General features: G+C 41.1%; 1 protein-coding gene across 1 annotated transcript in view; it reads right to left on the minus strand.

Annotated features, from left to right (window-relative positions):
• Window positions 1–4,366: 4,366 nt before the first annotated feature.
• The window catches only part of LOC126474478 (trypsin-1-like), a gene marked incomplete at its 5' end in the record, with an annotated part of 39,894 nt that continues 18,229 nt past the window's right edge, over window positions 4,367–26,031 (minus strand). The window contains 2 exons of the mRNA XM_050101951.1: window positions 4,367–4,735; window positions 21,558–21,967. Of these exons, the coding sequence (XP_049957908.1) occupies window positions 4,367–4,735; window positions 21,558–21,967 (779 nt within the window). The remainder of the gene's footprint in view (window positions 4,736–21,557; window positions 21,968–26,031) is intronic.

The following is a 26,031-nucleotide window of genomic DNA, read 5'->3' on the forward strand; positions in this document are numbered from 1 at the left end:
AGTTTTGGATATACAACCAAAAGCACGTTGTGTGTACTGCTCTGTTCACAGTTTAGACTTGGCAGTGGTGGACAGTCTCCACCATCTTACATCTATGAAGATATTATGGCGTTTGCCAAGGGATTAATAAACACCAAAAGGGAATCCAAAAAAAGGATGGGACTTTTCAGAAGCATACGCTGTGAGACTGCCAACAACCAAACTGGTGTACGATCCCTTTGCCTGACTCGATGGACTGTGTGAGCTTCTAGTACATTGAGAATATTGAAAAACTTCGAAGAACTTCTAGATTTTTTTGAAACATTTTCTGCAGAGGACAAAACAGAGGCAGGTTACAAATGTGCAGGCTACCTTGAGTAAATGTTACAATTCAAGACTTATTTCTTTTTACGTCTTTATTGCCATGCAATGAACCCCGTAGAGGATGTCAATGAAAAAATTCAATGCCCTCATCTTAATGCGACAGCAATGTTTTATGTTTTATTCTTTTAATGATAGTTTAGCATTTATTTAAGTATAATTTCAGTCTTTTCAGAGCTATATATTCACTGCTCTGTAATAGTCTATAAGCATGATTATTAGTGTCAATTAAATTAGCTTTTCGCGAAAATACCGTGCATGTTTATGTTTCGTTTCTTTTTCAAAGCCAAAAAATGTGTCAGGCTTGTCGAGTTTCCCGGAGTGTCGATTTATCGAGAGTCCAGTTTTTGGGGTTTTAATGTTGATCATATGACTCTAAAATGATTGAAAAAACTTTTAAACTCACTATTTTTCATTTAAAATTTAAAAAATTTCCCAGAGCAAGACTCCCAGTATGGGCACCCATAATATTTTTTATAAGTCGGCACACCTGGTGAGGGAGATAAAATCTTCCTTATTGTTTCACCTGTATACACAATAGCAATGATATGATCACATCGTCGATTATATTTATAACTGCGTGTTTTTTTTTTGTTTTTTTTTTTTTTTTGTCTGCGTAGCTATTCCACATGTTTCATCATTCTTTCTCATTTTTCATACAGTGTAAAATTTTTATGCTAATGAGTGCTTGTTAAATGGCTGCTATAGCTTTTATGAACTGCCACACAAGCATAAGCATAAGTATAAAATCTTGCATGTCAAAACAACAAAAATTTTTATTAAGAAAAAAGATAAGGAATTCTTAACTGAAAGACTAATTTCAACTCACAGTCATATACTACTCGTTGTCCTACTATATTTGATATGCTGTTATCTTTGTCTAAATCTGAACTGATTTTTCTTTCTTTATTGAATTTCAGTCCCCCCCCCCCCCCCCAGAGGAGGGGGAAGGGGTGGGCTGGCAGCAGTGTAATATGTCTCTCTGCAGCCTACAGAAAAGTTAAAAACATAATGAGGAGATGACAAAACAATATAAACAGACGATAAAACGGTGACCGTTTAAAACTGTAACATGGCGAAAAGTTGCAAAGTGAAAATATAAAAACAATGGATCGGTGATGCTTATTAAAACACATAGTAATTAGACTGGCACAATTGAAAAACACAGCGACAGTTTGGTTTCTGTTCGCAAGAGTTAAAAAAAGAACACCAAGCGACCGTATGTTGTCTGTACACAACACTGAACACTCACGTAAACACTGCATAATAGAGTATACACGAAGGCAGATGGGGGGGAGGACACAGACAGAGGAGTGGGAAAGGGGGGCGGAGGATCTGAACTGATTTTTTTCCCTTTATTGTGATTTCAGGCATCAGCTGAGCGGGCCAGGGAGGACTTGAACTGTTATTGTTTTTTTTTTCCTTTATTGTGATTTCAAGCCTCAACTGAGGCGTGCCGGCAGCGGCCTGCATGCGCCGCCTCATCCAATCGGTTATATATGATACATGACCCATCGCTGTGCCCGAGTACACATCGAACGGCTCAACCACTTTACGCGACAGCTCGATACATCTAGTAGCCAACCTAGAGACATCTTTTGGTTCTATCTACATGGCATTTCTTAGCTTTATTCATGTACGAGGGTGGTTTGAAAAGTTCTCGGAATCACCACAAGCGGTCAGCGCTAGCGCAACGAGTTGTTCATGTGATTCATTGAACTGTTGCCTGTGAACATGTGCCACGTCAGTGCTCCTGGAAGTGAGCTATGGTGGTGACGTGACTCTGTATGTTCCCGCCTACTGATTTGCGAAGATGGAAAAAATCGAGATTCGAGCTGTGATTAAGTACTTCGTACAGAAAGGTGTGAAAGCAAAGGACATTCATCTCGATTTCTGGAATAGACTCGGGGACTCTGCTCCTTCATATTCAACTGTTGCCAAGTGCATAAATGAATTTAAATTTGGTCGGGAGAGCTTAGATGATGATCCGCACAGTGGTTGGGCAAGATGTGTCACTACTCCAGAAATCATTGCAAAAGTGCACAAAATGGTCATGGAGTATCGCCGATTGAAAATGGGTGACATTGTTCACGGTTGCCAGATGTCATGTGAAAGAGTATATCACAGTTTAATTGAAGAATTAGAAATGAAAAACACATCTGCAAGATGGGAGCCGCGACTCTTGATGCTGGATCAAAAACGCATGAGAATGGACTTATCAGAATAATGTTTGGCCCGTTTTAGGAGAAACGAACAAGAGTTTTTGCGCTGGTTTGTGATCACAGATGAAACGTTGGTGCACTGCTATATCCCAGAGACAAAAACAACAGTCAAAACAGTGGAAGCATGCTGATTCTGCGCCGCCAAAGAAAGCAAAGACAATTCCTTCTCCGGGAAAGGTCATGGCATCATTGTTCTGGCATGCGAAGGGGACTCTGTTGGTAGATTATCTCCCCACTGGGCAAACAGTTACTGGAGAATACTATGCTAACCTCCTGGACAAATTGCAACAAAGATACGCGAAAAAGGCCACGTTTAGCAAGGAAGAAAGTCATCTTCCATCAAGACAATGCGCACCTGTACACATGTGCCGTCGCCAAGGCAAAATTACACGAAGTAAGGTATGAATTGTTGCCACACCCTCCTTATTCACCTGGCACCGTCAGACTTCCATCTCTTCCCAAAACTGAAAATTTTTCTTGGTGTACGAAGATTCACTTCAAACGAAGAATTGGTAGCCGGAGTTGACAACTATTTTGCAGGCCAGGAGGAAACTCATTTTCGAGATGGGATCAAAGCACTGGAACATCGTTGGACCAAGTGCCTTAATCTACAAGGAGACCACATTGAAAAATTAAAAAAAAGTTTCAGTGATGTAAGTATTTTTTTCTATTGCGTTACGAGAACTTTTCAAACCACCCTTGAATTATGGGTTTTAGTACTAAAAGTAATTGTGAAACACATTCTTCTAAGGTGCAAGTCGTATGTAAAAACAGCAGCTAACAAATAAATAAAAGATAGCAATCACAATTTAGTTTAACTCTCGAGCTTTCACTAGTCTAGCAAATGCAGTGATGTATGTTGGTACTCTCTATACGATGGGTTGTGCCACCACTACATTTAGTTTAATAATATTTATTTCGTTTACAAAGGATTTACTTGTTGGTTAATTTCCATCCTTGTTTCATCTGGACGTTGACTTGTTTTCAAACTGCTTAAAAGCTGGTAACATTTTGACACGTTGTTCTAATACTTGCACAGAGGTAACAGTGATTGGAACACTCGTTTGCAACCACTTATTATTCTCTAATGACCAAATAAAATACTGCATTGTGTTCAGAGTCAAACAATATTTTTTTATGGCATTTCTGCCTTTGACCGTCAGCTTTACTTTAAAGAGTGAGAACTGTCATTGTAAATGTGTTCAAATACAACAGGAGTTTGTGCAGCTTTGGGATATAACGCAATTTCCTCCTGTATTTCACAAAACTGTAGAATTTAAAGCACAGCTATATCTTGTTCTTGACATTAGTTCGAAGTTTCTGATGTGCTGTTTGTAATCCCCCCACCCGAGTCAAACATCAAGTGATTTTTCGAGCCGCACTGGAAACCATGTCGAGTTCCGCAATGTATCAGGAAATCTCGAGCCTGTTCGAATGCAGGTATCGTTTGCCCAGTCCTACGTGAACACGGAACCATTTTTCACAGTAATAAATCATTGCTAGTGAATAAAGATGGGATAACTGACAGAAAAAAATCATAGGAATGACTGAATATCGAAATGCAAACCTTTGGATTTGTAGTATGGTGCTTACTCGTAGAGACACGCTGGTATTCCCTATTAAGAAAAAAAGTTTCTAGTTTTTCGTGCTGAAAGGATAATACTTTTTCTTGGTAGCAGGACAAGAACGTATACACAGACTGACGATTTGACCATATATTTTATTCATTATAGTTTAGTTACGAAACTTTCCATTTGACTTTCCTGGTTCTTTCATGTCATAGTCTACACGCCAGTGGTCTCCGTGATCCAGTCGCGCACCTGCACGATGCTGGTGAAGATGCTGGGGTAGCCGGGCATGGCGCAGCCGTTGCTCCAGGAGGTGATACCCACCTGTACGCCGTTGAGCACTGCTGGACCTCCCTTGTCCCTACCGCAGGTGCCCTTCCCCCCGCCAGACCAGCCGGCGCAGAACTGGCGCTCCGTCAGCTTGCCGCTGTAGATGTCTACTTCGCTGCACTCGTCCCAGTTGACCACGTACAGGTACACGGCCTGCAACACCTCTGCAGGGTAGCCACCATTCCAAAGCGTGCCCCAACCCATCGCCGTCACCAGAGCACCGTCCGGTGGCGCCTCCGTCGACAGAGTAATGGGCTGCGATCACAGATGAAAATCACAACATTTTCATTTGATGTTTTGCTATTGAACTCACGTATTCAGAATGTAAACGAAGAAAACGTACATGTCAGCACTCTTCATTGTTAATAACAGACTTTCGTCACACTGGCCAAGAAGGCAAAACAACAGTACAATGGTGGGTAACGACTTGTTTTCAAACTGATTAAAGGCTGGTAACATTTTAACATGTTGTTCTAATACTTACACAGGGGTTACTGCATCCCATCCGATCAGTTTTCAGTGTGATTCCATCATCTTCAAACATCCTACCTAGATTTACCGTAAAGGGTTGGGAACTGTAGGGTCCTCATAAATGTCTCAAGAATGCACTACATGTCAGAGGCTCCTACACAGGTAGCTGAGTGTGTATTACACACAAGGGTTTTTAGATTAGTCTACACAATGATAGCTATGGAGCCCCTGAAGTACAAGGGCTACTTTTTTTCAAGATCCAATCGGTCACGAAATTAAAACCGCAGTGAAAATCCAATGAATCTTTGTGCAGATGCGTTGCACAGTGTCTCTAGTACGCCCATCGATCGCGTCACGTCGCACGTTTCAGTTCCCAGTGCGCAGTGAGCACGTAAACATGCGCAGAAGAACAGGGTATCCCGCCAAGAGCGAAGTGAGTGCTCTCATTCGACTTCTTCGTGTTGAGGGGTGATATGCAGCCGAATGAGTAATGTGTACGTCGAAACTCTCATGAGTGACAGCAATGTGCGGCAGTGGTGCAGGAACTTCGAAGTAAGACGTACAGACGTTCACGATGCAGGCAGTCAGGGAAGGAAGAGAGTGTCAACTGATGATCTCGTTCGCTAGTGGATCAGGCTATTCGAGAAAACGGTCGCTCCACAATTCCTGTGTTGAGTGATTCGTTTCCCGAAATTTCTAGGTCATATCTATACAATCGTGAGTGGGGGTGTGGGTTCCCAAGATGCTGTATGACCATCGGAAAACACAGCGAATGGGCACCGCTGAACGTTTCTCTAGCGCTACCACGATGAAGCAGAAGAGTTTTTCAACAAAACTGTCAGAGGGGACGAGACATGAGCCCATTTCAAAAATGAAGAAACAAAAGAGCAATCCAAGCAGCGGGTTCATTCACATTCCCAGAGTAAATCAAAGAAGTGCAAGCGAACAAGCGAATATCCTCCATCAGAAGGTGTATGTTTACTGTGTACTGGGACCAAAAAGGACTTTTGTTGGTAGAATTCATGCAACGTGGCACGACCATCACCGCAGCATCAAACACCGTGACTCTTCAACGTCTACAGAGGACAATTGAGAACAAGTGATTAGGATGTTGTCATCAAGCATTTTCTTTCTTCACGACAATACTGTGTTACACACTGCTGCTGCAACTAAGACGCTCCTGCAGCGATTTTGATGGGAAGTGTTTGATCACACACCACACAGCCGCACTTGGCTATCTCAGATTTTCATCTCACTGGTCAAATGAAACACTGGCTACGATGACAGCAATTTGGCACACATGCTGCAGACCTTCTACATCTACATTTCGTTAATCCTCCCAAAGCCGTCGGACGAAGAGTGCTGGGGGATACCTCTGGTACCACTACCTCATTCCTGATTTCCTGTTTCATTCGCGACAGGCCATACACCAGCATAGAGAACTGACTGAAAGCACGGTACACGTGTATGATGAGGGCATTGAAAAGATGGTACCACACTAATACAAATATCAAAGTCGCAGAAGCAACTTTGTTGAGAAGTTGCTGCAGTGTGTAGCTAAAGTTATAAATAAAACTTTTTTGATTTTCACTGTAGCTTCCATTTCGCGACCGATCGGCCCTTGAAAAAAAAATGGTAGCCCTCGTACTCATATTAATGTACGATCCAATGAAATGCCCCTCTACAGATGTGATGCTCAAAATCCTAGTGATCAACTTCCAAACAATTAACAACAACGTATCACAGTTTGAAGACGTCCTAAAAACCAGTGGAGTTCATATAACACTAGGTGCAGATAGTTGCCAAAAACCCGAAATTAACCGCAGTGAGATTTTTGAGGGGAATACGCGCATATATCGAAATGATAGGTCAATGGGAAAAGGAGGCAGTTTATTCGTCGCTGCTGAGTCCGCCGTTATACAGCCACATACACAGAGGGCCCATGGCAAGGTGAAACTTCAGAGTGGTGCCACATAGATAAGTTCCGATGCTGTGGAGGGCGCTAAAAGTGCGGCCTACATCATGCTTCCACCTGGCGTCATGAAAATAGTTCGCAAATGAACATTCACTCGCCAAACGCGGGTTTAAGGGGATGCACAGCTGCATTCATCAATCAAAATTGGAGTCAGTGTCTCCAGTCTCTCACGCTGTCTCAGTATACGCCGGATCTCACAGTACATGTGTATGAACAGAGAGTGCAAGGACTTACGTAATATTGTCACCGCCAGCAAAGCCAGACTGCACTTACTACTAGTTAAGTGAGTTCATCGTTGCTCTGATTCAGGAACAGAACAGTGTCCGTAGATAGAACTGTGTAACCACTTTACCACGCATTATCATCATCATAATACTGTATTTGGAGTCACGAATGACGGCTGTCGAGTTTAGGCTTGTTCTGCGCACCTACGTCACACATTCTCCGATAGCTAATGAGCGTTGAGTTGTGTTCTGAGGGCTCTGCTGTGAACGTCGTAGTCAGTGCGAGCATTAAACGTGATAGTACCGAGTTGCGTGGTAAATTTGAATACCATTTGTTGCGAGTTGTTATCGCTGATGATCGTGCTAAGCGAGAAATTGTACATAAACAAACGAGAGAATGAAACAGGAAAGCAGGGATGAGATAGTGGTACCAGCAACAACGTATGACAGTTTGAAGACTTCCTAAAAACCGGTGGAGCTGGTAATCCCCGACCGTGCCTTGACTTGCACGAACCGCCATAGTTAGTGAACCGGACTTTGAAGATATGTAACATATATAATCTCTAATGAAACACTGTTAATTGTATTTCTGCCAACATTATTCTGTCGTGGTTCCACTATATCAGCTTTTCGCTGGGACGAAGCTAATTAACTGCTCAGTGTTTAACAAACCACCTCAGTAACAGCAAATAATATCTGTGGTAGGGTGTTCTCTTCTTGCCACGTTCATATTGGATACCAAGCTTCTTTGGTGTACACAACAATCGCAGTAGACAGGAAACTCTCTACCGTGACAGAAATTGATGCTCCATGTTAGACAAAGTCTCAGTATCAAGAGTGAGCTTAAATTTGTAACTGGGTCCTTCCACGGCCCACCAGACTCACCCCACATATGTAGCCGCAAACTATCGAGAAAACCTCAGCTCGCTAGTAGGTATTTTCCTCAAATACACTATTATTACTGGAGGAGACTTCTTATGGGACTTAACTGCTAAGGTCATCAGTCCCTAAGCTTACACACTACTTAACCTAAATTGTCCTAAGGACAAACACACACACCCATGCCCGAGGGAGGACTCGAACCTCCACCAGGACCAGCCGCAGAGTCCATGGCTGCAGCGATCTAACAAGTGATTGGCATAAGTACAGTTTTGTAAGCAGCGGGCATGACAATACATCTTGCAAAGCAATATTGACATATTACTCTGAAAACATCAAGAACAGTTCGGGAGGCCACTCATGACTACTATATTAGATCTAATGGTAACAAATACACCTGGCAAAAGACGATGAACGCTTCATACTCGATGATAAACTGCACACTATAGCGTAGCGTCGTATGCGAGAAGATTTGACTAGTCAGCAACTCTGTGTGAAACAAGAGGTTTAAAATTGGTTTAACAGTAAAATATGGGTTGCAGATGAGCGAAATTGTAATCTACTGCTTATATGTGTAATTTACTGATATTGTGAATGTAGAAAAGATGTAAACTGGAACTGTGAGTTAAACATGATGTTAATATAATGTATAGAAACAGTAACCTATATTCTAGATACAGAAAAGATGTAACCTGAAATTGTAATATATTGGCTATAGATGTTTTATGATAATACAACTAGGAACTTCCATAACATATTGACCAACAATTCAGTGTTTTTCTTGTGATCTACACCTACCAGGAGAGATCGAGTGCCTGTCTGAATTATTCTAGCTACTTTATGCATTTACACTGTTGCCTAGATTATGTTAGGAATAGCTTTCGTGGAATGGTTTACTATTCTGGGCGGCCAGACGATAGTTTGAACCCCATTGTCTTAACATTTGCACCACATAGCTTGGAGGGACACGCAAGACAGACTGTTGCTAGGCCTCACAGACCTTGCAGGGATCCTGAGGGTGGACAGAGGGGCTTTTAACTACCAATGTAGCAAGTCCTCCTCAGTGTGAAAAAGTTCACTTGACTCCCGCAAAAGTTATTGTGACCTGTTTAAAACTTAATATGAACTCTTTAAATGAAATTTCCGCTATTTGACTGTCAAGTGTTCATTCATTTTACACAGTCATGATTTCGGCTTTATAGCTATTCTCAAGTGCATGTTGAAATGGTAAAATATACGTCACCTGTCCATGAGATGTCATCGCCGAAGAAACACAGGATACGTGAACACATTGAAGATACATAATATGGCTGACAGTGTGCTCAGTGAAAAACCATTGACACACAGTGTGACATATTTAACAGCCAATATGTTCCTGTGACCCGCATTCCTCACTTCTGTTCCTCAACTGTTTCGAGTTGATGAACAGCAGTAATGGACGTTCTAGTGAAGCGGAAACATGTTTCACCTTTAGGAATTCACATATCTCGTAGCTCAATGTGTGCCTGGTTATGGTTCCGACAGAACAACATGTAACAGAGACGAGGTACTGGCAGAAGTAAAGCTGTGAGGACGGGGCGTGAGTCGTGCTTGGGTAGCTCAGTTGGCAGAGCACTTGCTCGCGAAAAGCAAACGTCCCGAGTTCGAGTCTCGGTCCGGCACACAATCGTACTCCGCCAGGAAGTTTCAACATGTAACAGAATTAATGATAATTAACTGAAACCTTCAGCTGCCGACAAGTGTTGTTGACATACCTTGAAGGGGACAGCTAAAAATGTGTGCCCCGACCGGGACTCGAATCCGGGTTCTCTTGCTTACATGGCAGACGCTCTATCCATCCTTTTTTTTAATATCATTTTGTTCGTTTTAGTTCGTTGCATCTGCTTGGGGTGGATGTCGCAAGACATCCGTTTCAGTTCGTCGTTGATCCATTAATTCAGTTTTTTTTATTACAGAGGATCCATCTGAGCCACCGAGGGCACAGATGAATAGCGCGGCTGCAGGGACTTATCCCTTGCACGCTTCCCGTGAGGCCCACATTCCCAACTGTCCACAATCTACATACATAATGTTCCTAACAGATACTTTGCCCATCCATGTAAGCAGGAGATCCCGGGTTCGAGTCCCGGTCGGGGGGCACATTTTCAGCTGTCCCCATCAAGGTATGTCAACAACACCTGTCGGCAGCTCAGGGTTTCAATTAATTATCATTTATTCTACAGAAGCTGCACGATCATGAATGGTATCTGTTCTTTGGAGAACAGTTACTATCTTCATATGTAACAGAATTATTTCATTCACACTTAAAAAGAATCTCTCATCAAGAACGATACCGATAAACAAAGTAAAATTTCAATATACGCTACCTGACATAAATAAATAAATGAAATAAAATAAATTAAAAAATGAAGCATCCAGAAAGGAAGGAGGAAACGAAATGAAACTTAGCTGGTTCAGAGGGTAAAGAGAATATGTATTGATATTTCACTGATTACAGAACCGAGTCACATTTACAAACAACTTATCAGTGTGACGTTGCAGACCCTCTGGACTGGAAGCTGTCAGAAAAGTCGTTGTATCCTCTCATGAGGCACCCTGGCTCACCCTATTGTAACTGGTCTTTATTTTCTAGATACTGGCACGGGGATTGCGTTGACTTCTTATCTGGTTCCATACATGTTTCATCAGGGACAGATCTGGAGATCTTGGTGGCCACGGGAGTATCTCAAAATCACGAAGACAGTTCATAGAAACACATTCTAATTGGGGCAAGCATTGTCCTGTTGAAAAATAGCCCCCACACTACTGTCACATGAGGACACAGGATGTCAGTGATGTGCCACTGTGCCGCCAGAGTTCACTCAAGCACTACCATCCACGACCTGATGTCGTGCCCAATGGCCCCTCATACCGTGACGCCAGGAATAACAGCCCCGTGCATCTCCAAAACATTGGAAGAATTAGACATCTCTCTAGGTTCCGCCGTACTCGCCAACGACGGTCATCCATAGCAATGCAGAGCTGCGATTCATCGCTGAAGACAATGCGACGCTGTGCCTCCCTGTCACGACACCACTCCAAAGGCAGCATTTGGGTTGTGATTTTAACAGAAGTCTGCGCATAGTCCTGTAATCCCTACACTCGCTGCTGCTAGCCTCCGACCAATGGTGCGGGATGACAGAGCACGTTGCTTGGTGCCCATTACTTGTTCTCGAGTGGCAGGTGCAGCATGAGGAGGTTACAGTGTGCTTGGTGCATAATAAGGGGGTTCCTCCCTTACGGTGGTCAGACATAGTCGATAGGAACCGTGATAACAAGTATGCCTGTTCTCACGTCCCCACACAGGAAGCTGTGTACTGGCAAGACGGGTGTTTCTCTAGTAGCTGCGGCGCACCTTTTACGTCACATGTGCTATGTCTTTAACTGGTCCACACCTTCCACACCCATCACTTCACAAATTATGTGATGTGTAGCACTCGATGATGGAGCAATAGTCTACGAAACTAGTCGTGCTACTAAAATATCATTTGCAAACTGAAGCATATTTCTCACTCCTATCAATACGATGCTCAGTTGCGGTTGTTCTTCGGATTAGCCTTTATGTACCTTGTATTTCCGTTATACAAGGTGAGGCAGCTAAGTCATAATACCCCTTGTATCTCCCCAACCGTAATAGATACAGAGATGCCGTTTGGACAGTGAATTACAGGGACAGGGGCTACTTGAATACATCACATTTCTTGTTTTTGCTATTTTTTATTAAGAGATATGAGATCATTTTTGCGTAACATGATGGGCTTAAAAAGACGGTTTCAAATATGTGTATATCATAATATTTAGGCGAATAGTTCTCGTATCGTGTTCGTCTGTAATGCATATATGCAGTTCCTTCACGTGTTTAAGCCAAGTATTACGCACATTTATGCGATCGGGAATGCTCAATAGCAGCCAGGCTACATGATTTAACAATTAAGCGTCAGCAAGAGCATTAGTGATGAAATCATAGGAGGCAATGTTGTGCAACCTTACTAGGGACAGGATCCGACTATTCGGGAGTAGGATCTTACAATCTGAGACAGTGTTCCGAGACAAATTTCCGTCACAATGTCCGCAAACGTGACGTCAGATTCGCCTAGCAACAGTGATCTGAACGGCCATTGGCTGAAGGTTTGTATATATATATATATATATATATATATATATATATATATATATATATATATATATGTGTGTGTGTGTGTGTGTGTGTGTGTGTGTGTGTGTGTGTGTGTAGGAAACGAGAGAAGTGTCATCATTGTCTGAGAGAGAAAGGTCCTTCGGGAAGACAGGGCGAGTCAGTTGCGAGGAGCCACTTAAAACGCACGGTCGAGTAACCGGGGTGACTCTAAAAGAACGGTCACAAGTGCATATTTCAGATATTAAACAAGATATAAAATGAAGTTATTAGTTATAAGAACGCTACGTGTCGTGGGCAGTGTCTATCATTATGTAAAGTCAAAAAACGGTGTTAATGTGTGTAAAGGGTCGAATAACGGCGTAGTCCAGAGCCGCCATATTGCAAATGCTGATTCTGTGACGTGTGTGACAAAGCAATATCTGTATTAAAACAAGTATAGTACAAAAGTTGTTAACAATTAACAACTGGCATCCCTAAACACTCCACTTCAGCAGGATCACCACCTAAATGGAACCTGGCGACTGAGCGCTACCACTGTGCTACGAAGGACTAACCGAAGCAGCAAGACACCAGGTTAGTGACACCGCCTAGAGAAGTACTTCCTTTTCGCTACAATTCCAATGAGGGTGTTGTACGTTCTTCGAAGTGGCGTAGTCCAAAGCGACCTTTGCTGTTGTGTAGAGTACATGGTAAACGTTGCGAGTCCGTCCTTACACAAACACGCCCATTTACCCGACAATAGTAATACATACTGCGATTTTTTGCGCAAAAATTAACCGATGATGTCGCGCAAATATTATTCAGTTATTTACAACTGTGATACCAAAATAGAAGACAACATACAGTATTAAAATACTACAAAATGTTAACACATTTTAAGTAACAGAAATACAAATATATATGAGGAGGTCCTTATTGATCGCAATTATTTCGTACGTATTTGTTTTTTATTTGAAAATATTTACTATTGATCACAATACGAAGCAAATACACACAAAGATGCAAAATACATACCGTACACGACACAAAACCTTACTGAAGCATGTGCTCAAAATGCTTCCCCTCTGCTGCAATGCACATTTGTAGTCGCCGTTCGAATGATCTGCGAACGGTTGTGAGGGTATCACGTGAGATATCAGCGCAGGTTTCGATGATACGTTGCTTCATATCGTCTGGCGTAGTTGGTATTTGAGCATACACTTTATTGCTCCCCACAGAAAAAAAAATAAAGAGGGATCAAATCAGGAGACCGAGCTGGCCACTTCACTTCAGCACGTCGTCCTATCCCACAATCCGGGAACTTTTCATTTAACAGCTCTGTAGCCACACGGGAAGAGTGAGTAGGACAGCCTCAGGACAACATGCACTGACGCGTAGTTAGTGGTACCACTTCCAGCAAAATGGGCAGAACGTTTCGCAGGAACTGTGCATAGTTATTGCCATTTAGTATACCCGGAATGACGTACGGGCCCGCAATGACATTTCCGACGATACCGCACCACACGTTGACACTGCACGGTTGATGATGCTGTACCTGGCGAAGCCAATGAGGGTTCTCTATTGACCAGTAATGCATATTATGCAAATGTACATTATCGTGGTTGGTGAAAGTCGCTTCATCAGTAAAAAGCACCGGTTGAAAAAATATTGGATTATCTTGTAGGCGCTGCAGAGCATACCGGCAGAATTCCTGGAGCCGTTCGAAATCCACAATGGGGGAGTGCTTGATGTAATGAGAGGTGAAACGGGTGAAATCTATGCCGTGCAATATGCGTAGAACACTTCTCTGACTTATACCACATTCCGAGGTGATACGTCGGGACGAAACAGTAGAGTCGTTATGCGCCAACGCTAGAATGCTCTTTCATGTACCTCGCCAGTTGCAGTTTTCTGCCTTGTCCTCTGAATGGCGTTCCATGATCCCTATTCAAGTTGTTTCTTGCAAATACGTGCAAGCGGCTGGCGCGTAGGACGTTCACGATCAGGGTACAGCTTTCCATATCGCTTTATTGCTCTAACAGCATTTCTTCTGCTTTCACCATACACTAGAAGCATATCTAACTTTTCTTCATTGGTGTACATGTCTGCTCCAAGAAACTGTGACGGAAATGCGATGTCTCATTACCCCAGCAGCACATTTATACCCTTTCTCTCCAGCTACCTCGTGCGTCACCTTGCGGCGTTATCGAGAAGCAGGAAAACAACGCCTTCCCTGTTAATTTCCTCAAAGGTCAACAGGAAAGGTCGTATTGGACAACGCCGCTGCGAAGGACGAATACGATACAGGAACATATCCATGTCTCAAAAACTATTCGCCTAAATATTATGATATACTCATATTTGAAACCGTCTTTTTAAGCCCATCATGTTACGCTAAAATTTAACATAGGGTTCCATTTAAAAAAAAAACAAAGATGACCTCATATCTCAGCAATAAAAAAAGCACAAACATGAAATGCGATGTATTCAGGTAGCCCTTGTCCCTGCAATTCACTGTCCAAACGGCATCTTTGTATCTATTACGGTTGGGGAGATACAAGGGGTGTCATGGCTTAGCTGCCTCACCCTGTATAATGTTGATAGGCTTGTTCCTGAATTAAGCTTTTACTAGAATGAGATAATTGAAATGTAGCAAAGCAGGTACTGAATACGAACACACAATGATAAGGCATCCATATTACTGCTTGTCAGTCATTATAAATGAAATATAATTTTTGCACTATGTGTCCTGTGAGCAAACCACACCATATCCGACAATAAGCCATCTCCCTTGCTTACTTTGCACTGCGTTTTTTCTGTTCAGTTTTGTAAGTCGTTTGCAGCAAGATTTGGCAACTTAACACATTCATTGCCTTCAGTAAACATTTACCTCACCTAAAGCAGTGCAACTTCCGATGGTTCTAAATCATGACGATCCACGACCCAAAAATAAGTAACTAGAATGCTGGTGGGAGAAATTTACTTCGCGTTTATTCACCATGTGAAGAGAATGCTCGCAGGGAAAGGTTGAATTAGACTGGCTAGATTTAATTATGACTTATATTTTTGAAATAAGCGACGGAATCAACAAAAATAAAGAAAGATGGCTTTCGCATCAGAAGACATTATAAGCAGGAGAAACATCAAATAAATGTTATTTTATCGATGCTGGATCTTGTGAACTCCTTGGCCATTTATGATAGTTAGTGAATGAGGCACAAGCCACAAGTACTTTTTAATTATTTTATTTTAGTGCCATAGCTAGTTTCGGGCTACCATGCCAGTCTTCAGAGGCTAATATTTTCAGTTACATAAATGTTTTCATCATGTTTGCTGCTCCTACACTGCACAAGAATATCTGAATATTTACTGCCACTTTATAAGTTGTTTCATTAATAAAAACAGTCAAATGTGGTTGCATTGATTTAGGTATAATGTGAAATATTTGTACACGCTTACGTAAGTTCCAATGGATGGCGATTGGTTTTGTTGTGGTCCATGTGGTTTTCGACGTCGAAGTTAGGCTATTTTCCTATGTTAAAAATATGGTTCGGATTGTTGTTACTCTGATTGATTATAACATTTAAATAGCATTTACAGTCAAATGTTGTCACAAAATATCTGTTAGTTTTATGTAATTAAAGCTTAAAAATCATTAAATATCAAGATCTGGTCACGTGATCGAAAACGCTCTGTTATTGGCTGATACTCTGGTGACGTCACAGACTAGGAATAACATGCGTTACAGAAGCGTTAGCCGCAGTTACGAGGTTATTACGTACTTTTTCTGCAAACAGGTTAGCTATTTAGTGATGTAAAACGCAATTACGACTTTTAAATAACAATGGAAAGGAATTTTGTGAACACCGATAGTGGAAGCCTTATGAAAGTTGATGCGTTTATGCACCAATCATTTAGAGCAGCGATATGTGCAACGACGGACATTCTGCAACAACATTAAGCTCGCTCAGAACTAAGGTTCAAATGGCTCGGAGCACTATGGGACTTAACTTCTGAGGTCATCAGTCCCCTAGAACTTAGAACTACTTAAACCTAACTAACCTAAGGACATCACACACATCCATACCCGAGGCAGGATTCGAATCTGCGACCGCAGCGGTCGCGCGGTTCCAGACTGTAGCGCCCAGAACCGCTTGGCCACTCCGGCCGGCGTGAACTAAGGAATTGTAGAACTTTTGCAAATGTGTGCGTATATTATAACTAGATTGTCGATTATCAGTTATGAGCTACGACCCAAAGCACAATAACATTACTCTTGGTAAAACGTACTGGCAAAAATAAGTGCCAATTTCCTCTGTAGAAGAAACTCGGGAGAAAACTTTTATCTAACAAACGTTCTGCGGCCCACAATGCTTTATAACGCATCCGACTGCGAAGAAAGAGGTCAGGTGTTCCATTCTGGAAAGGATCATTTTATTTTTTTACTCGAAATAAGAAAATAGCGTTAACAAGAACTGATTGTAGCAGTTGTTTCGATTGTGTGATGTAGTATATATAGTTTCACATTAGTCTTAGTCCGGGAAATGGATAACGGAGGATATACGCATTTACTTTGCGAACAAACAGTTCACTTTTTTGAAAAGCGTTGCTAGTAGTGAAGGTATTAGCATACGGCCCCAGTACAACGAAGTGTAGGACGATGACGTTATACGGAGAGATATAAAGTGCGTTCAACATGCAGGTGATACAAACGTAAGGGCTGTGATGTATGTGAGTGTAAACTAACGTTGACGTCTAAAACAGACTTACTTCATCTTTATGTGACATGATGAAACTGCAAAAGTTTAAACAATAAGGATCCTAGTTGGACAGTACGAAGATAAAAACGTTGTTCCTCATAAAGTATAAAGTGTTGGTCACATTAACTACAAAATATCTTCTTGAACGTAAAGTATGTGAACAGCGATTTCAAATGTGAGCGCACGTAAACGGCAAGGAAAACACAATTATATTTCGTTTCTGATCGGTGTGGTGAAGTTTTGTGATTGTGATTTGGTTCTCATATGAGAGGACTGTCGAGTCGTTTTACAAATAAGTTAACATATTCTTTCGTGTTAGATTCGAACCAGCGATCTATGGACATCGACTCGTAAAATTCTACGGTGTACCGCTCTAACAACAGAGCTACCCCACAATTTAAGTGTAGTTGGCTACAACGACAATTTTCACTAGGAGTTTAATTTTGTCGAATGACGCTATTCTACTTTGTAACAGTGGGAGAGCGTATCTCAAAGGTTAGTTAATGTTAACTTCACAGTGCAACACATTTTTAATTAATTTAGTGAATTTGTGCGTCGACGTGGTGGTAATTTGCCGGTAGAGTGCAACCACATTTTATGCTTCTTTTCATTCTCTGGAACACTCAAAAACAACTTATCAGGAGTTTTTATAGATGTATTTGTACAGTATGATATTACACAGCATTTGTAACCCATTTTCCGAAACGTTAATACCAAAACAAGACATAAGCGTGAATTAACGTAAGACAGTAGAAGCAGTGAGCTAACAAGTGACGTCACAGGCATCACATGACTCGAATGGAGCGTTTCAGTGAGCTTTCAAATTATCTGAATTTCATTGCCGTTTTTATAGAAAAATACTGAAACTTAAGAGAAAAGAAAGCTTGTTAGGGGAATAAAATGATATAATTAATTATTTAAGACAATTTGCAGAAAACAGTCAAATACCCTATTACAGGCAGCACACATATTGCAAATAGATTACTGTGGCACACTTAATAATATTCTTAATGTCAGTTTTCAGCATCAACATGTGTTATACACTTGATGTTGTTGTTTACAATGTGAAGATCATTATTAAGCAAAGATACAAAGACATCATTAATTTCCTATTGATGACGCAAGTAAACAAGGCAAAGATGATGTTTGAGATGTACAATATGCAACAGGTTAATAATAGAAAAATGTATGCACTCTAAGATTAGAGTAACAAAAAAAGATGTTTGTCCTATGGTCTTTTAATAATAAGTTTACTTTTAGAATGCAAATGTCATTCTGTTATTAATTTGCACATCCCACACACCACCTTTCCACTGTTTATATCCTTGGTCAGCAGGAAACCTTTCTATCTTCGCTTAATGATAATCTTTACATTTCAAACAAAAACATAAAATCTATAGCACGTGTCTGACACTCAACACTGGCATTAAGAATATTACGAAGTGCACTACAGTAATTTATTTACGGTATGTGCTGTTTGCAATTCAACAACACGTACATCGACATGGAAAACCATATGGACCACAACAAAACAAATCGCCATCTACGGGGACGTACGTAAGTGGGTACAATTATTTCACATTACGTATAAATAAATGTAAGCACATTAGCGTGTTTTAATTAATGAAACAACCTATAAAGCTACACTAAGTTTTCAAATGTCCTTGTGCAGTGTAGGACCAGACGACATGCTACTGATCAAAACATCTATGTAAATGAAAATAACCGGCCAGTGTGGCCAAGCGGTTCTAGGCGCTTCAGTCTGGAACCGCGCGACCGCTACGGTCGCAGGTTCGAATCCTGCCTCGGGCATGGATGTGTGTGATGTCCTTAGGTTAGTTAGGTTTAAGTAGTTCTAAGTTCTAGGGGACTGATGACTTCAGATGTTAAGTCCCATAGTGCTCAGAGCAATTTGAACCATTTTTTTGAAATGAAAATATAGTCATCTTTCGATGGGCATGGTAGACCGAAACTGGTTATGGCACTAAAATAAAACATGTTAAAAGTATTTGTGACTGACTGCGTTGTTCACCAACATCAGATAAAGTTTTATCGTAGAGACCCAATAATAAAGTAGACAGAAAATGACCAAGGAAACCTTTATAACAACTTCCTCTGTGGGCAGAACAGGAGGATCACCAAATCCTTCAAAGAAAAAGAAGAAAGATGCTAATCTAATTTAAACCCAAGGAAAGACCACCCAATTATTTGGTCCATAGCAAACATCCTCAGCATTGGCCACAGCATTTCGTCTCGATTCTAAATCTACATTTACATCTACATGACTACTCTGCAATTCACAATTAAGTGCCTGGCAGAGGGTTTATAGAACCATGTTCAAGCTACTTCTCTACCGTTCCACTCTCGGGAACAGCGCTCGGGGAAAACGAATACTAAAAGCTTTCCATGCGAGCTCTGATTTCTCTTATTTTGTTATCATGACCATTTCATTCTACGTAGATGGTCGCGAAAAAGTATTTTCACGCTCTGAGGGGAAAGTTGATGATTGAAATTACATGAGATGGTCTTACCGCAGCGAAAAATGACAGCCACCCGAATTCGTGTGTAATATCCTAGCACTCTCTCTCATGTTTCGCGATAATACAAAATGATCTGCCAGTCTTTAAACGTTTTCGGTGTCCGTCAATCCTATTTGATGCGGATCCCGCACCGCAGAGCAGTACTCCAGAAGAGACAAAGAAGCGTTGTGTAAGTAGTCTCTTTAGTAGGCCTGTTCCATTTTCTAAGTTTTCTGCCAATAAATCGCAGTCTTAGGTTTGCTTTCCCTATAACATTATTTATGTGATAGTTCCAATTTAAGTTATTCATAATTGTAATCCTTAAGTATTTAGTTGAGTTTCCAGCCTTTCCATTGGCGTGATTTACCGCGTAACTGAAATTTCGGAGATTCTTTTTGGTGCTCTTGTGGATGACCACGGTTTTCATGATTTAGAATCAATTGACACTTCTAAACCATACAGATATCTTGTCTAAAACATTTTACAATTCGTTTTGATCATCTGATGACTTTACATGACGTGTAAATGTCACTATCACCTGTAAACGATCTAACAGCACTGCTCAGATTGTCTCATAAATTGTTTATTTAGATAAGGAGCATAAGAGGGCCTATAGCACTTTCTTGGGAAAGGCAGATATTACTTCTGTTTTACTCGACTACTTTCCGTCAGTTATTACGAACTGTGATGTTTCTGACAGGATATCACGGATCTAGTCACAGAGCTGAGGCGACGCCCCCACAGGCACGCAACTTAATTAGAAGTCGCTTATGAGGAACAGTTTTATGGAAATCTAAAAATATGGAATCAATTTGACGTCCCTTGTCGATAGCACTTATTTCTTCGCCAGAATGAAGAGCTAGTTGTGTTTCACAAGAACGATATTTTCTGTGTCCGTGTTCGCTATTTGTCAATAAACCTCTCTCTTCGAGATGATTCATAATTTCGGGGAAGAGTACATGTTCCAAGATACTACTACATATCGCCGTTAGTGATAGGGGTCTATAATTCAGCGGATTATTCCTATTTCTTTTCTTGGGTATTGGTGTGACTTGTGCAACTTTCCAGTCTTTCTGTACGGATCTTTCTATAAGCGAACGGTTGCGTGTGGAGGTATCGTATCAACATGCTCCGAAAGTATTGATTCTTTTACAGAAAAATTACAATTACAAAAAATGTCTTCCGTAGTTTGGACTCGAGTCTGTAATCTGTGAACTTTGCAGACTTAAATAATGATGCAAGGAGGGTAGGACGTCAAACGGGCCGACTTGGAGCAGGCGAGGCACCACAGGACATTTTAATTTCTACTGTCTATAATTTCACAAATAAATTCATAACACTTTGTCAGCACGACCAGGAAGGATTGAGGACTCACACTCATAGCAGTGGAAGTTAAAAAAACGTAGCAAAATACCTTTTTTTACATGTGAAATTTCATCATTTTTTCACATACTACTGGCTGCATTTGTTTCTGTAGGTACACTTTTCTTCCTAAGTAAGAGAGATTCTTCGACGAATTTTGCACAGCATACAAGCATTACTTACAGGTGTATGGGACTCTAGAATTTTCCAAATCTATTAAAACTGTGGTAAAAATTTAGATAATTAACTATAAAATTTGAGTTTTTTCTAAACAAGAAGTTTAAAATGTAACAGTTCATTTATTTTTTCATAAATTAAATAAACTCTAGAGTTTCACACACATATACACATGTAACTATAGTTTGTATGCTGTACAAAATTCATCGAAGAATCTCTGTTACTTAGGAAGAAAAGTGTACCTACAGCAACAAATGCAGCCAGTGATAAGTGAAAAAATGATGAAATTTCACATGTAAAAAAATGTATTTTGTTACGTTTTTGAGCTTCCAGTACTATGAGTATGAATCCTGAATCCTTCCTGATCATGCTTTCAAAGTTTTATGAATTTATTTGTAAAATTATAGACAGTGGAAATTAAAATGTCCTTTGGTGCCTCTCCTGCTCCAAGTCGGCCTGTTTGACGTCCTACCCCCCTTAAGCAACTTTACCACAAAAGTTGTGAATAACCACTAGCACGTCTCAAACGGATATGAATGACAGTGCCACCGTACCTGCACACTGTCGGTGAAGGTAAAGGTGCCGTCGATCTGAACGGCGCCCACGTCGTAGTCCCTCTTTTTTGAGCTGAACTTGTGGTTGTATTCGTTCCGCGTGACGTTGTACAGAAGTCCTCCACTGGTACGATCGGCTGTGCCGACCCGCACCCAGTAGTCTGTGGGCTCGAACTTCTGCACGCAGGCGGCGTTGGTCAGCACCCAGGTGTCGCTGATGATGGTGCCGGAGCACTTGATGTCGCTGCGGTACTGGATGACGGCCATCCACGGGTAGTCCTCGATGCTGGCGTCGCTGCCGTTGACGATCCGCGCGCCGTGCGGCAGCGCGCTGGACGCAGCCATCAGACACAGCAGCGGCAACACCCGCAGCACACGCATCGTCATACTGCTGCAGTCTGTCTCCTCACCTCAGCCGCAACAAGCAGCGGTAGAAACCCGCACACTCCACGCCAGATTAGATAAACATCCACATTCTCACGCTATGGGATCTTCCTTTCAGTCTCTCTGAGATATCGCAGGGGAAAGAGCGGCACTCCATGTGCGATAATCATTGTTTATTTTTATAGATACTAGCGTGGTTTCATAAGACTGGTAAATTTCCAAGAAAGCATGCAACGTTTTTGTTGCGCCTTCGTGATTGGTAGGCTCGATTATTCCAAGGTATAAGGTATTTCAACAATTTACAGCGTACTGTGCGTTACTGATAGCCGTCTGAAATGGTCAGTGTCGGCTGATATTGAAGATAGAGAAAGCCACGTTTCGTGCCGTTATTAAACATTTTCATTCGAAGAGTAGGACAGCAGCAAAAATCAAAACAGAATTGGATGAAGTTCACGCGGACTCTATTATTGAAGGCCGTTTACTTCATCATCATCATAATCACCATCATCATCATCATCTTCTTCTTCTTCTTCTTCTTCTTCTTCTTCTTCCAAGGATTAGGCGTATTAATGATTTGTTGTGGTCTCTATTATCCATTCATCCATCTATAACGAGTTCTACCTAATTCTCTCTTTCCAGTCGGCCGATAATTCATTATCTTCTTTAGAAATATATTTTCTGCCTTTCTATCAACATGATCCTTCCATTTCATCTATCTTTCCATTTCATTTCATCTATTTTTCCATTTCCATATCTACACTACACTATCATTGACGACCATTTACTTTTTGATCATCGTCATCATCATCATCATCATCATCATCATTGTCATGATCATCTCCTTCCAAGGATTAGGTGTTGTAATGATCTGTTGCGGTCTCTAATATCCATCCATTCATCTATAACAGGTCTACCTAATTCTCTCTTTCCAGTCGGCCAATAATTCATTATCTTCTTTGGATCTCTATTTTCTGCCTTTCTATCAACATGATCCTTCGATTTCATCCATCTTTCCAATGCATTTCATCTATCTTTCCATTTCCATACCTTTCCATTTCTTCTACCTTGTCATTAACTGAAAAGATTTTTAAATCTGATCTTATTGATTCACTCCTTATTTTATCCATTGTATTACAGCCTCTTACATATATCTGCTCCTTGTATGCGTGACATTTCCTTTTTTGTTACTGTCCATGATTCGGAACGTTATACAAGAGTGGATACAGCCATGATTTTATAGAAATTCATTTCTGTTTCTATTCTTGTCTTTCTTCCCAAAGTTCTTCCAACTGTTCCGCAGATAGCGTGACATTTATTAACCTTCTTCTCAATGTCTTTGTCACGGTTAAAACTAATATCACATCCTAGAAAATTGAAGTGCGATACTTGTTCAAAAATTTTCTCATTTCTTATTATTCCCGATCTAACTGGATTTTTTTCCTTTGAAAGCCGTTATCTTTGTTTTACTTGCAGATATAGTTAAGTTGTAATATCCTGCACTTTGGCTCAAGTTATCTTCTGTTTCCTGCATATTTATCTGGTCATTAGCATGTAATAGGGCGTTTGATGGTACGTTAGATCCTGTTTTAATTTCTACGTGTATTTCATCTTTCCATTTCATAACTGGTCGTCGATATACAAATTAAATAAAGTGTGAGATAGACTGCACTCTTGTCGACCATCTTGATTTATTAAAATTTCATCTGACATTTTCGAACCTGAAGTTATAACTATTTTTGTGTTTACACACAGATTTTTTATGGTATTAATAAGATGGTTTCGAAAACCTCTTATTTCTAATATTTTCCACAAAACGCGTCTCTTTGCCTTATCAAAGGCTTTCTAAACATCAATAGATGCTAAAGCCAAATTACCAACGTTTTTCAATAATCTGTGTTAATTTATAAATATGTTATGATTACGCTAACAACCTTTTCTGAAGCCTGATTGGATAAATGAATTTAAATGCCATCAGACATGCGCCGAAGGCGAAACGCGCCTCGGCCTTGAAGTCACTACGAAGGAAACCACTGACAAAAAACATGATATGGTAAGGCTAGACCGCCGAAAACAAAATTTGTGATATTTCGGACTGACACTGTAGGCTTCTCAACTGAGGGAGTGCTATTCCACACGGGGAACTTGCTGTGAAGAAGCTGTGGGCGAGGTATGTGCCGCCATCGCTCAAGTCGACCAAAAGCACTTCCGTCACAACAAAAATTAAAATGGCTCTAAGCACTATGGGACTTAACTTCTGAGGACATGAGTCCCCTAGACTTAGAACTACTTAAACCTGACTAACCTAAGGACATCACACACATGCAAGCCCGAGGCAGGATTTGAACCTGCGACCGCAGCAGCAGCGTGTTTCCGGACTGAAGCGCCTAGAACCGCTCGGCCACATCGGCCGGCCCGGCACAACATTTCAACACAATGTCTGGAGGTTTAATCACAATCCACAAGACTTTTTGCGCAGATCTGTGACTGTTGGTGAAACGTAGATCGATGATTACGCACTATAGTCAAAACGGCAACCAAAAAAAAAGAGGTACGTGAAAGTGTACCGAAGAAGGCAAAGACCATTTTAAAGTTTTAAACATGGCTGCGTAGTCAGCGACCGTGTATAAATTAAAGTTAAAGCAATTACGGCCCTCCGTCACAAAATTTAAGTCTTTTGACCAGGTTTCGACACTCCTATGAGTGTCTTCACCAGAAATTAAATATTCAAATTGGCATGTCACGTATAAGATAAATATCAAGCGAGAGAGACTTGTCACAAAAATTTTTAAAAAAATATGTATATGTATGAGCAGCCCATTGTGGCTCGCCTTCCATATATTCTTTTTCAAATTTTTGTGACTAAATTTTTTCTCGCTTGATATTTATCTTATACGTGACATGCCAATTTGAATATTTAATTTCTGATGAAGACACTCATAGAAGTGTCGAAACCTGGTCAAAAGTCTTAAATTTTGTGACCGATGGCTGTAATTGCTTTAACTTTAAAGGCCATTTAGTCATCCGTTAAGATGATGGTCACTGTTTTTTGGGATTATCGACGAATAATCCTCAAGATGGACCCTATTACGGTTCATTCTTGGATCGTTTGAAACTTGAGTTAGCTGAGGAAAGACCAAGGTTGCCACAGAAAAAAGTGCTCTTTCACCAGGATGATACCTATACCATCCGACACATCAGAGATAACAACGGTGACAGTGCGTGAACTCGGATTTAAATTTATTCTTCATTAACCCTATTTGCTATACTTAACATCAAGTGACTTCTTCCTATTCCATGACTTGAAACTTTGACTTGCTGAGAAGAAACTTTCTTCAAATAAGGAAACGATAGTTGCAGTTAACGGGTATTCTGCGGAGTCTGACAGAATCTATTTTTCCGATTAGATGAAAAAGCTGGAGGATCGCTGGAACACGTATACAGTGAGGTGACAAAAGTCATGGGACACCTTCTAATATCGTGTTGGATCTAGTTTTGCCCAGCGTAATGCAGCATCTCGATGTGGCATGGACTCAACACGTCTTAGGAAGTTCCCTGCAGAAATATTGAGCCATTCAGTCTGTATAGCCGTCCATAATTGCGGAAGTGTTGCCGGTGCAGGGCTTTACGCACGAAATGACCTCTCGTTTATGCCCCACAAATGTTCGATCGGATGGACGTCGGGCGACCTGGATGACCAAATCATTCTCACTAAGCCGGCCGCTGTGGTCGAGCGGTTCTAGGCGCTTCAGTCCGGAACCACGCGGCTGCTACAGCCCCAGGTTCGAATCCTGCCCGGACATGGATGTGTGTGATGTCCTTTCAGTTAGTTAGGTTTAAGTATTTTAAGTGTAGGAGACTGATGACCTCAGATGTTAAGTCCCATAGTGCTTAGAGCCATTTAGAGCCCATTCTCTCTAATAACCCAGAGTATTCTTCAAACGAATCACGAACAGTTGTGACCCCAGTGACATGGCGCTGCGTTGTTTGGGAACATGACCTCCATGAATGGCTGCAAATGGTCTCAAATTTACCGAACACAACTATTTCCAGTCAATGATCCGTTCAGTCGGACCATAGGACCCAGTCCATT

Source organism: Schistocerca serialis, chromosome 4 (assembly GCF_023864345.2).
Source record: "Schistocerca serialis cubense isolate TAMUIC-IGC-003099 chromosome 4, iqSchSeri2.2, whole genome shotgun sequence".
Lineage (NCBI taxonomy): Eukaryota > Metazoa > Arthropoda > Insecta > Orthoptera > Acrididae > Schistocerca > Schistocerca serialis.